Source organism: Oreochromis aureus, linkage group 15 (genome assembly GCF_013358895.1).
Source record: "Oreochromis aureus strain Israel breed Guangdong linkage group 15, ZZ_aureus, whole genome shotgun sequence".
Lineage (NCBI taxonomy): Eukaryota > Metazoa > Chordata > Actinopteri > Cichliformes > Cichlidae > Oreochromis > Oreochromis aureus.
This window is the reverse complement of record NC_052956.1, coordinates 39,679,370-39,692,004: the sequence shown is the minus strand read 5'-3', so window position 1 is coordinate 39,692,004 and position 12,635 is coordinate 39,679,370. Positions and strand designations below refer to the sequence as shown.

The 12,635-nt window shown below is 41.7% G+C and overlaps 1 protein-coding gene across 9 annotated transcripts in view; it reads left to right on the top strand.

Moving 5' to 3' along the window:
• The window catches only part of szt2 (SZT2 subunit of KICSTOR complex), a 97,659-nt gene that overhangs the window by 45,651 nt on the left and 39,373 nt on the right, over positions 1–12,635 (top strand). For all 9 annotated transcript variants that reach the window (XM_039599366.1, XM_039599360.1, XM_039599361.1 and 6 more), the window contains 5 exons: positions 4,956–5,129; positions 9,035–9,226; positions 11,025–11,224; positions 11,407–11,573; positions 12,441–12,538. In XM_039599366.1, the coding sequence (XP_039455300.1) occupies positions 4,956–5,129; positions 9,035–9,226; positions 11,025–11,224; positions 11,407–11,573; positions 12,441–12,538 (831 nt within the window). The remainder of the gene's footprint in view (positions 1–4,955; positions 5,130–9,034; positions 9,227–11,024; positions 11,225–11,406; positions 11,574–12,440; positions 12,539–12,635) is intronic.

Below are 12,635 nucleotides of genomic sequence, written 5' to 3'. Positions count from 1 at the left end.
AACATATAAAATTATGTTAGCAAGGATCTTATAAAGACTTTTATTTTTAATATAAGATAAGAGTGTTATCCTTTTTTTTTTTTTTTTTTTTTTTGTTCCCAGAATCAGAACTGAAGCTTCATGTAGACTTCTGTGAAAAATGAGGGAATAAATCTACTAACTTACTAACTTCAAGACATCGTGGAATGCATCGACCTGATTTGTAGTTACATTTCTTGGGAAGTGCACGTCAGGTTACGTAGAACAGCGGTCCCCAACCCCTGGGCCACGGACCGGTACCGGGCCGTGAGTCGTTTGGTACCGGGTCGCGAGAGTTGAGGCTCAGGTGTGACGTTTATGGTTTTCAGGGTTTTATCGTTAACTCGGTTTCCCTGGGTCTTTTCCTGTGTTGTAGTTGTGTGTCTTATTTTGAAAGAAATATTTACGTGTTACCATAGCGACCAGAGAGCATTAAGGGGCAGAGAGGAGGATGTTACTCTCAATGTTGTTGGTGCATTTCAGGAGGACGCTGCTAATAAAGTTACACAATTACACAGTGAATTCACGTTTATTATTATATTTACAAAACACCACAGTTTTTGTCTCGGTCGTATTATTTTATTTTGTTGTATTTGTCCGCCACACCTTAAAGGCCGGTCTGTGAAAATACTGTCTGACATTAAACCGTCCGTGGTGCAGAAAAGGTTGGGGACAGCTGATGTAGAAGGTTGCAGCATAGGGTTAAATAGGGTTTGGGTTGGGGTGTAATTTACGACGTAGATCTGACGCAGTATAACTCACGTGTAAGTGTGCTGAGTGTGGTGCTGTGCTTTGAAACAAGCTGCCTGCTGACCTGAGGTCAGTTACAAACAAACTGAAAGCCTTTTTATTCACACAGGCTTTGACTTCATTGGTGCTGTTGTCACGTCCTCAATGCAGTAAAAGCCTGCACAGGTCTCTAATGGTTTTTTTTCATATGTGTTAAACACATTGAGTTTACATGTAATGAAATGTGCTATGTAAATGAAATTACCATTGAAGTTCAAATGTCTATGAGAGGTCATACTGAACAACACCCTGTCAGTGGATCCAGGGCTTGAAAAATGCATTACATAAAACTGCTTCTTATATTTATTTATTTTTAATTGCAGTTTAAACGGGTGCATGTGTCAATACTTTAAAAACTAAACTATACCCACAAATGACTCTGTTGGTTGCCTCCAAGAGAAGCTCTTGGATTTTCTCAAATCCACACCATTCCCACTCCCGAGTGCCTCTCCTTTGCTCGTGTCTTTGTCGGTTCTCAGTCCTCTTAAGTGCTTACAAAGACGGCAGCTGGACTTCACTAGGTTTGTGAAAAGCTTCCGCCTCTCATCCAAGAGGCTTATTCAGTTCAGCTGTCAGCTATGAGGCACCTACAATTCAGTCTCGAGATCCTTTTTAAACCCCCCACTCTCACACCTTGCCTCAGTTGACCTCGACAGCTCACATGAGGGTGGAATGGGGTGACGTCTTCACACTTTGGCCCCAGTGATGCTCATGACCCACATCTTTTATCAGACCTTGGCTCATGTGACTATGTATATTATTAACAGTAGGTGTACAAACATCCGGACCTCTTACAAGGGACCAGCCCCCACTAGGGGATTTATAACTGCAGAAGCCTGTTGGTTGAGAAGCATCTTCATGAACCTAAAAACATGTAGTTCCCCTCTGTTTAAGCACCCAAGACTCTCTTTTGCTCCCGGCATCAGGAGTAAGCAACATTAGTTAATGGTAGCTTAGAAATGCAGTAACTAACACAAACTTCACATAAACACAACAAAACAACGCCAGAACCTTTTGAGTTTTATTGGTAATGACATAAGCAAGCTATGGTTAGCCAGCTAGCTGCTGTGTTGGGCATTAAGCACCAGTCAACATAAGCATGGGACTCGTTTCATGGCAGGCTCATTGGTTTGGTGGATCAAATCTGACTCACAACCCTCTTTCTTTAAGCTAATGTTGGCTAATGCTGCTGTGCCTACAAACACAGCAAAACTGTCTCATGAAGCAAGAAACTGCCAATAAGGCTGGATGAGTCCCTGGGCTGATCTGGCTATGTATAAATTAGTTTATCACCTAAACATCAGTAGACAGTGAAGTTGCAGCTAGCTGGCTAATCATGTTTAGCTTGCAAATAATACTGCAAGCAAAATCCCGCTAGTGGGTCGGGTTTATTAGTGTGGGGACATGGTGCCCAACAACTGCCACCCCCTCTTGGAGTTTCCTGGTGTTAAATTGGATAAAAATAAAACGATATTGGTTTTGCATCCCTAATACTCTCTGTTCTCTGGGTCTTTTTAATGTTGACCCAGGTACCATGTTGGAGCTGGTTCAGCATCTCTTCCCACCTTCTCAGTTTAAAGGTACCTGCCTGTTTTACAAACTCCTGCTGGTTGTGTCGACTGAAGCCTGCGCTGCTGCTGCTGCTGCTGCTCGTGGCCTTTTATTTCCCCATGCTCTTTCTTTGTAGTGCCCTAACGCTGTGTTCTGCCTGTTTTAGGCTTCCATCAGCATATACATTGTTGTTGTTGTTGTTGTTATTGTTATTATTATTATTATTAGCTGCATCCATCTTTTAGTTGGCTTAAGATTTGGCATGGACTTCCAGGGTGCATGAAATGCGGTGATCCCAGGATCTCTTCTGTAAGAATCCAACACTACCACAATTAAATGAACCTGAAATATAAGAACATACACTTTAAGTATGACACTGTGTAAAATGTAAACAGAAATAAAACGATTTGCAAATTTCATGAACCATTTTTTTCCACAACAGAACAAAAAAAACATTTTAAAATGTTGAGAAAGGGAAAAGTTGTGCGAGGGTCATGCTTACCACTATTAAGCTTCCCAGCTTTGTTTTTTTTTTTTTTAACTATTCATCATTCATGACCGTTTTAGTGAAATACATGTATAGTTCCCATAAATGTCTGGGAACTGAGGACGCTGGTTGCTGGATTTGTGGGAGGAATGTTGTCCTATTCTTGTCTGATGGAGGATTCTAGATGCTCAACAGTCCTGGGTGTTTGTCGCGCTTTTCATTTAATTTCACTGCAGGCCAGTTCAGACTTTTGTATTATGAAGCCATGCTGTCATATGGAAGGGAGCGTATGCTGCTCTAAACACAGTTTATAACTTTCCCCTTTAATGGTGCCTTAGATCCCTGAGCACTGATGCGCTCCCGTACCACCAGGAGCAGGCTTTGCTCTGAGCGCTGATAACACGCCCAGTGGTCTTTCTCCTCTTTAGGCCAGAGGATCCAGTGTGCATGTTGTCCATAAAGAATTTCATATTTGGATTTGTTTGACCACACAGCATTTTTCCACTTTGCCTCAGTCTATCTTTTGGATCAGCTTTGGTATTTCTGCCTCGTGTTCACATTTAGCTTCGTTATTGCACGATACAGCCCATTTTTATTTTTTACTTTTTTGAAAAATTTTATTCTAAATTTGTTGCACAACCTTTTGCAGTTTTTTTGCACACTGGTGAACTTCTGCTGTTAAATTAAAAGAAAACAAATTCAGTTTAAATATCTAAATGTTTTCTGTGTTCTACTATGATTGAAATATGGATTTATGGGATTTGCAAATCATTAAATTACTTTTGTCTCTGGGGAGCATTTTATGATTTTGTTTTTATTTTGTATTTTTTGTGTCAACCTCACCAACCAGTGTCAGTGTTTATATACAGAGGATGGCCATGTACCCTCAGAATGATGGGAGCCTGAAGTCACTCTGTGTGTCTGCCCATTAGACACACAGGCCTCCCAGCTTGATCTGGTCGTTTGCTCACCATCACCACCAGTTACAGGAAGCCTATATCAGTAACTGGCTAATGCAGCATGCTTGGCTGCATGCACATTGCAATAAATAGTCAAATATGAGATGCAGATTCACTTTGATAAGTAGTAAAATTAACAATTTAAACTGTTTAAAAAATGAAAATCATCTCGCCCATGGGGATTTTCCCATTTCTCTGAGCAGGGTCCAGTATCTCCCAGTACAGAACAGAGTGGGCACAGGTGGCAGCAGACATGATATTAAATAAGGCATGCACATCATAGAGGAGGGTGGAGGTAGGGCTGCAAAGTAGCTTGCAGTTTAAAGGAACTTGCGTAGCAGTGTAGGTAGCAGACGAGCTATCACTGTGAATCTCCAACTGAGGGTTTCAGTTGTTGCCGTCTTAGTTTAGTAGCGTGAGCTTTGTTATCGTCTTTGTTGACTTTGAACCTCGTGTTGTACTCAGTGAGATGTGATGGTGATCAAAATCATTTATTGGTGGATCAGGTGAGCAGTAGGGTCCAACATACACCACTAACACTGAAACCTGCTTTATCTAATAATACACATGTGAGTTTGTTTTCTTACTACCTTGTAATAAGAACTACTACATGTGACTGTGTAAGTTTTCATTTGCTAGTGTAGCGAACACCATGGTAGGAAAAACGGAGCCGTGGATGCCCTCACTCGGGGAGCTCAGTCATTCACATCGTTCCTTAAGCTTTACAGTATTTCTCAGGGATTATCAGCTTGTATGAGTTCAGCTCACTCTGTCTCAGTATTTTGATGAATTTCTAAAGTATACATGGTGGTTATGTAGCTGTGTGTTAGCTCAGGAGCTTTCTTTGATACTAGTATAACATGCAGGATCATGTGGAGGTCTACTGCAGCTATACTTCTGATGAAGCTTGTGCAGAACTGTGATGCGTCAGGAAGTATTAGATGATCAATAATCAGGCAGAAGTGTTTGCCTGAAAAGTTGCTGGGAAATTTCAAATAAACATGAAATGAGGAGACTGTATGAATTGAAAACTGAGCGACCCAGACTTTGCTGATTTTCCTGCTGTGACAAAACAAATTTCCCACGTGTGGGACTAATAAAGGTTATCTTATTTGAAGATGGTCGTTTGAACACGTTCCCTGCTGTTTCAGGTATCGCCTGCATCGCCCTCTCCTTTGTCGATGCCCACGGTCGGCCCCTTCAAGTTCCAGCTCAGGACTGTGCCGCCCTGCAGAGGTCCGAGAACTGCACCGTCCCCCTTCACCCAGATCACTTTAATGAGCTGACCGCTGTCGTCAAAGTGGAGTCCATCATTAGCGGCTCAGGTAATTAAAAAGAAATCACAGTCGTTTGTAAATGTTGTATCGATATTTTAGCCACAGGAGAACAAAGGAAACAAATGTTTATCAGAATGAAAGAATTTGCCATTTTAATAAAAGTATTAGCAGCAATGTTGATGACAGGTCAACAAGATTCAGGCAGCAGGAAACAGCTCTGAGTGGTGTTTGGTGCTCGGTGGGTCCATAAATAAGCTTTATTGAAGAGATGCTGGAAACAAGAATTCATCAACAACACAGTGCTGGTTTGGGCCTCTGAGGAAGACGAACTGATTTACAATGAAAATGAAAAAATGCCTGCTTGTGTTCCTCAGAAATGAATTTTATTGCTCCTATAAAAGCTTAAATTGACCACAGAGTGAAATACCCCGAGGACAGAGAAAAAAGAAATGTATAAATATTCAGTTACTTTGCTCCTTTTTGAAACTTTCAGTGATGTAAATTGTCTGTTGAATCTAACCTGCAGCCACGCATGTGTGTGACGACTCACAAGCTGCAGATTTGCAGCCTGTAAACAGCTGATGCAGCTGTCACGGTCATATCTGCACTTTTATTTTTCATTTGCTGCAGTTCTAAAAACGTCCATCTCCACATTGTAAAGCTGCCTTTCTGGTAAACCCGAACCGTGTCTTTACAGAAACTGTCCACACACAGTGAGTGGTGATCACAGGCCTTTGTGTTGCTACAGTTTAATAAGCGTCTCTGTTATCTGAACTTTGCCGATATTTTATTGATAACCCAGCAGCCAATTAGAGCTGCAGACTGTAAACAAATTTGTATCTCAGGTGAAGGGAAGTGAAGCTCGATATTGACAGGGAGCCACTTTGATGTGGAAGATGTAGACTGGAGGCCTCTTTCAGGGGTACGTTTTGGTGGCCTGGTCAGTCTGACATTATTAAAGGAGGTAATGAGAAGTTTGTAGCAATGCAGAACTCTCTTACAGGTGTGCTGAGTTTATGTTGGTGCACATGTGAGCTCCACTTTGCTTTACACCTTGAGACAGAAGATGTGGCACTGAGTGATCTTTCTCTTCATCTGCTCCACAGCATATTTAATATTAGGTAGCAATGGGATCCAGATGTCCAAGCCCAAACTGGGATAATGACCTGGTCTCCAGATGTTTTCATAGTCTTCGTAGATTAAGCACGACTTGAATTTAGCATGTGAAAATCAGTGCAGCTCACTTTTACAATGCCAAACTAATGTTTGCAGCAGAGACTGGGCTCATTGGTTTTCACATTATTCTTTACCCTCTTGAGAATCGTCTCACTGCTGGATTTGTTTATGTAACAAGGTTACAGCGCGTCCCAGGAGGCATTTCATTGTGTAAACGCCACTAATTTTAAAATGGATTAATTGCATACATAAACATCAAGCTGTGCTGGGGTTAACAGTCCAGCCGTTAAATTTAGTGTCCAAATATGAAATGCCCCTAAAACGGAACAAGTAAATCTCCCCGGTTAATGAATACGACTCTATTATGGAGCCATTTCTGTTCCTGGAAGCTAAATTTGTCAATGTGACACTGCAGCACACGGCCATAAATCAAAACGAAATCTCATATTTGGGGCTTGTTATTATATAAAGTGTTAGTCACACTCTGGTGAAATATGGGGAAAATAACAATCAAGCTGTTTGGTTTTAGGCATTAAAAATAGTCATCGTCAGTGCTGTAGGTTTAACTAGTTAACTGTGTAGTATAACCCTCACATTACATGGTTTTTATATTGTTTGATGACATGTTCAGTAAATTCTGCATGAAATATGAAGTATGAGTGTGTGAAGCAGCAGAACAGAGGGCACAGGGTTCATATGATGTGTACCTAACAAGCATCTGAATATAACTGTCCATCATCCCTCTGAGCAGGTGCTTTTTATTCTTCATCACCTTCTGCAATTAGGTTGAATAGATGTGTAGGAGTGACAGAGAGGGATATGTTAGCTAATCGCTAATGCAATGTAATTTAAACTGTGCGCTACCATGAGCTGTTTTTAACATCGATATATCACAGTCGGTTTAATCATGATCCTTGTGAGAGAAATGACACCATGGTGCAGATGATTAATGGCCCTTATCCAAGTCTGACATGGTGCGACAGCTGACCTGATATTAAGACCACATCTCTAAGAAACGTGTGCTGATTACTTCTGAAAACTTAAGTGTTGGTTCTTTTATCTCTACCTGGATCATAAGGAGCAACCCTTTCAGTGTAGGCACACTGGAACCCCTAAGATTTAAAATGACAGAAGCTTCGTGGAAATTACTGAGACGAGGGACTTAGTGTCTAAGTTGTGGTACCGCATGGAGGAAAACATCTAAACAGGCTTTACAGTTTTGTCACTCCAGTAAACACCTTATGCATGAGATGCAGGAGGTGAATGGTGTTATCATTCAAACTGAAGTCTATCCATATAAGTAAGTAGCATGCACATGTAAATGAAGTATTTAGATATCTGGATAGTGACTAAAATGTTTTCTTTTTGTTATTTTTGGTAATCATTATGAGACTAACCCCAAAACTGTGTGCTGGAGGAAAACTCAAAGTTTAGGATGTTTGACCCATACTGGTATTTGTCCACATCACAGGTGATCACTGATGATGGGACAGTCGGTGTCTGCAGTGCTTCCTTCTTATTGGCCTTAACATTTGATTTCACTTAACAACAAAGATGTTTGTTGTACATAATGATTTCTGTGCAGCATGAGGTAGAGCAGGTCATCCACTCATTCAAAGGTTGATGTTCGATCCCTGGCTGTAATAAATTTACAGTTTACTAACAATAACCCCAAAATGCTCTTTGATATCAGAGTATGAATGTGTGTGAATGTTAGATGGAAAGCACTTAGTGCTTGAATAAATGGATGTGAATGGGTGAATGATGTATAGAGTGCTTTGAGGGCTTCAATAGAGTAGAAAGTGCTGTATAAGAACCAGTCCATTTACCATTTACATCCTACAGCTGCTGAGTCTGGAGGTTGAAGCCAGTGCAGAATTGGGGGATAAAAAGTCTGACTGCACATGATTAGAAATGTAACAAAAAACAACCTTATTGCTAACTCGACCTCAGTAAATACTTTCCTGATTATTTTAGGATCTATTCAAAAAAAATGTTTATATTTATTAAAAAAATATTGGTCCTCATTAACCTTTAGAAGGAAAGGTGTGATTTATGGCAGGCCTTTCCTGTGGTTGATGCTTTGGTTTGAGTGTGCAGTGTCCCTCAGTGTCACAGTCAGACCTGCCCTGTGCTTTTCATGCATGGGTGACATGAGGCCAAGCCAGTGAAAGAGCTCAGTTTTAGGCTTTGCAAACCCTGTGGGCGATATCACAGTGGGTACAGCCACCTTTTATACAGGGGTTAAGCTAAAGGACACACAGCACAAGCACCAAGAGTAGCCTCATTATCAGTTGTTTTACATACTTTTAACACAACGCCCGCTGATGACAGCGTTAAATGCTGACATGAGGCTGTGGTCCTTAAAGGGAAAATAATGATATTTCAGTTTTGCCATTCACCACAAGCCAAGCACCACTTTACTTATTGCTGTAAGCATCCATCCATCCATCCATCCATCCATCCATCCATCCATCCATCCATCCATCCATCCATCCATCCATCCATCCATCCATCCATCCATCCATCCATCCATCCATCCATCCATCCATCCATCCATCCATCCATCCATCCATCCATCCATCCATCCATCCATCCATCCATCCAATCCAAAAATTGTAAAAGGAAATGGGATGAGATGTTATGCTCAACAGAATATGACAGATTGATTTCAGATATCTTTCTGGCTCTGTGGGATGTGGGTGTTGTGGTGTGAGTCAACAAGGTGTTCCTTTTTATTGCTTTTTTCACTTAATCGTCTGTTTTGCTTCTAACAGAGCCGCAGCTGTATGTCCGCTTCGACATCTGGGAACAAGGCAACATTAGCCCCTTACAGCTGAGTGACAAACTGCAGGGGGCACTGCGCCATGCTCTGTGTGACGTTGTCATGGAGCTGAGAGTATTGCCAAACCCTCTCTGTGTTGGGGTCCTCTGCCCGGCAACGAAAGCTCAGAAAGAAGAGGCAAAAGGTGAGCTCGTTACTGCATCTGTATGCTGTGCCTTTGTGTCTGCACCTATTTGCAATCAGATTGTACCAAGCAGTCCAATAAAAACAATGCTTTACAGTGTAATATAATTCACCACACTTCTGACACTGTGTCAACAAAAACACTGATGTAATGGCTTCTGTTCGATTTTGTCAAAGAGGAACGAGAGAGACAACTGGCTCCTAAAAGTTTGATAATGGGGCTGAAACTGTCACTGTTTACTTCAAATATGCAAATGTAGCCAAAACAGCCAAAGACGTTTATTTTTCTAAAATGATTTTGACACATTGTTGCCGTGTGATGGCCTTTTTCTATTTGGTACACAGTGATACATAAAAGCTGTAGTCAGCAGCAGTTTCATGTTTTTAAAATGTTTGTTTTTGGCAAATCAAATAACAAACTTTCACTGCAAGACTAAAAATATTGAGTTGTTTCAAAACTACAAGCAGATGTACCAAAAGGTTGATTCTGTTCATCTGGATGGAGCGTTCTCACTCATCCTTCAGTCTCAGCTGACTGCAGGTTTCCACAAACGTGTAAACATTACATTTGCACAATGACTGAAAGTCGCAGGTCGTGAGGTCAGTTTCATTATCATTAAATTGTCATGAGCATTGATCAGTGGCCATGAGTAGCGTTCACAGAGAGTTGGGGACTGGCTGCAGTCACAGCATTGTAAGATGGTGACAGATGTGCTACAGCCAGGTGTAGGTTCAGTCTATATTTGTGGTTTCCTGACCCGCAGACGGTCCTGTTCCTAAACACGAGTCTCTTTCGGAGTAGTAGGGGACTATGTCATGGTTTTTTTTCCATCATTTGTTTTTTCAGTTTTTTATTTTAATGCTTTAATCTTGAGCTGGTACAATTCAGCGGATGCATTACACAACCCAAATGGTGCTTGAGTAGGTCTCAAAGATGGATGCAACTGTCCCTCCAGGACTGCTTTGTGGTATCAAAGGGACTTCCTGCTAACCTTTTAACTACAAAACCACAAATTTAGCTGAGCCTACGTTATCAGTGCCATCCTCTGAGCGAGGCGAAGAATTCGGTTTGCTGTATTTCTGTAACTATTACCAACATGGAGTGTACTGTTGGCCTTTGTACATATTCAGTGAGATGGTTTACCTGCTGCTGCATAATGGCCCATTTGGCCGGATTAATCCAATATTCATGCTGCTTCATCTGTTTGTGGCCTTCCACACTGATATCATGACACAGATCAGAGGTTTAATGATGGTGATGAGAGAAAATTGGCAAGTTATCCTCTACTGAGCTGATAATATCAGCACAAGCAGACTTAGACAGATGGGTCACAAAGGACTCCAAATTAGCCCACACTTTGGAATTTTTCAGATAACCCACAGGCATTTAATCACTGTTTTTGGTTAACCCAACATCAGAGGATGACATGGAGGAGAAGCAGCAGCACATACTGAAACTGGTGCTGCAGGGCTTTTATGGAAAGGTAAAATTTTAACATGTTGATACGACAGACTGATTTTCTTTTCCTGTTTGAATGTAGTAAAGCTCCCTCCCATGTTATGTTTGACTCTCATGTAATTGGTCATGAACTCACTCACATCACAGTTGCTATATACCTTTATCAGGCTTATTTGCCTAACAGAGTAAATAAATAATTTACAAGCGTGTGGGATATTTGGATGCGGGCGTTCGTGACACCCAGTGGCAGAAAACAGAACAGTGTGGTGGATCTCACCACAGCCAGCCTTGGGAAAAGTGTAAGACTTTAATTGAAGTGTGATTGTGAAATGTCCTTCAGGACTGCTGATTCCTTTGCCTGAGGTGAAAGAAGTGAAGGACAGCCCCAGGCAGCGCAGCGGCTCAAGGGTTTTTAAAACCAGTCCATCTCCGATCAGCTTAATCCAAGCTGTAGGAGGCGCCCCCATGACAGGAAGTAGCACACCCGAGTCCACCACGCCTACTGGCAAAAGCACTCGCCGCAGCTTCTGGGACATACTGGTCAGTCACTGGCTGTCTACGTCAGCATTTTTTAATCCTTTAAAATACAATCTTTACTTTTTTTTGTACTTTGCCCCGTACTTATCGACTGTTCGCCTAGTTGGGACAGATCAGATGTGTTAAACAATCTGAAGTCATCACAGAGACGTATGAAAGTAAGCATGCTTCTTTCCCTCCATCAGAGTAAGCCAGACTCGGCTGAGCTCGGGAGCCCCAAGACGACAGACGACATTGTGCAGGAGAAAGGAGAGGAGGGCCGAGCGGCGCGCCGCAGACACAAGACGGAGAACGTAAAGCAGCAGTGGAGCCAGGACAAGACGGTGGCTGTGGAGCTAGAGCAGACCCAGAGGTGGGACTCATGAAACCACTTTCACTTATTACTACTGAACACTAACTGCATCAGTAAGATAGAAATCATAAAAAGTTTAACCCTTATGCAGTCCTTGGAGATAATACTGACACAGCGTAGGCTACTGCTGTGCAGTTCCTTCTTCTACTTTATGTAATAGTGTGATATAGCAGGAAAAGACCAATTATTATTAGTAATGAAAGCTACATGACACATTATATATGCAGCATTTTTCCTGTGTGGGTCTCAGTCATGTGTTGGCCCCTTGGGTTGATACTTGGACATTAATGCTTTGAGAGCCGCTTGTCTAAAGCGTGTGCATTAAAACTTTATATAAAGAGGAAAGCATGAAGAGCCTAAATTATTCCGGTATGGTTTAGAAGATGGTCACAGTCTTTGGTGTCAAATGTAACCTCCTAAGACCCGAACTCCTTCATGGCATGCATTTTTAATTTCTCTGTGCTGTTTAGCTGATTGGGACCTGATCAATGTAAAAACAAAGAATTATGTTTTCACAGTCAGTCTTCCAACACGATCACGATGCCTGGTTTATGAAAAGGCTAAGATAGCGTGATGCTTGGAGTTCACTGACCAGTGGGTGGAGTCACAGTGCCAGTACTGTCCATTTCATATTTAAAGATTAAATATTTTTAATTCAGTGAAAAGCTCTTTACAGCAGTGCCATCTATTGTAGTATTGTCATTTCTGTCGTAAATATGGAGCTGAGAAAGCAGAAATCTTACCTGACCACTGCATCAGTGATGGCAGGCAACAAGCCTTTAAACCACCAAAACAGGTTGTCTCTCTGCTGTGAGTCCTATAAAAATGTGGTTTAATGATGTGGGGGGGGGGGTTGTGGCTGTGCAGGAGGCAGCTGTCTCAGTTTGAGGAGGGAGATGTGGGCACTCTGCACCCCATTTACCAAGATATCTGCCAGCCATGGATAACTTTCATGGCCAAACTTGGTAAGTTTTATCTCTGTGTTCGTCCAGAATCTGAAAACTTATTTGAGAAGTTGGGGGTTTATATTCTGTGAGCTCTCACACTCTGTGTTACTCTCAG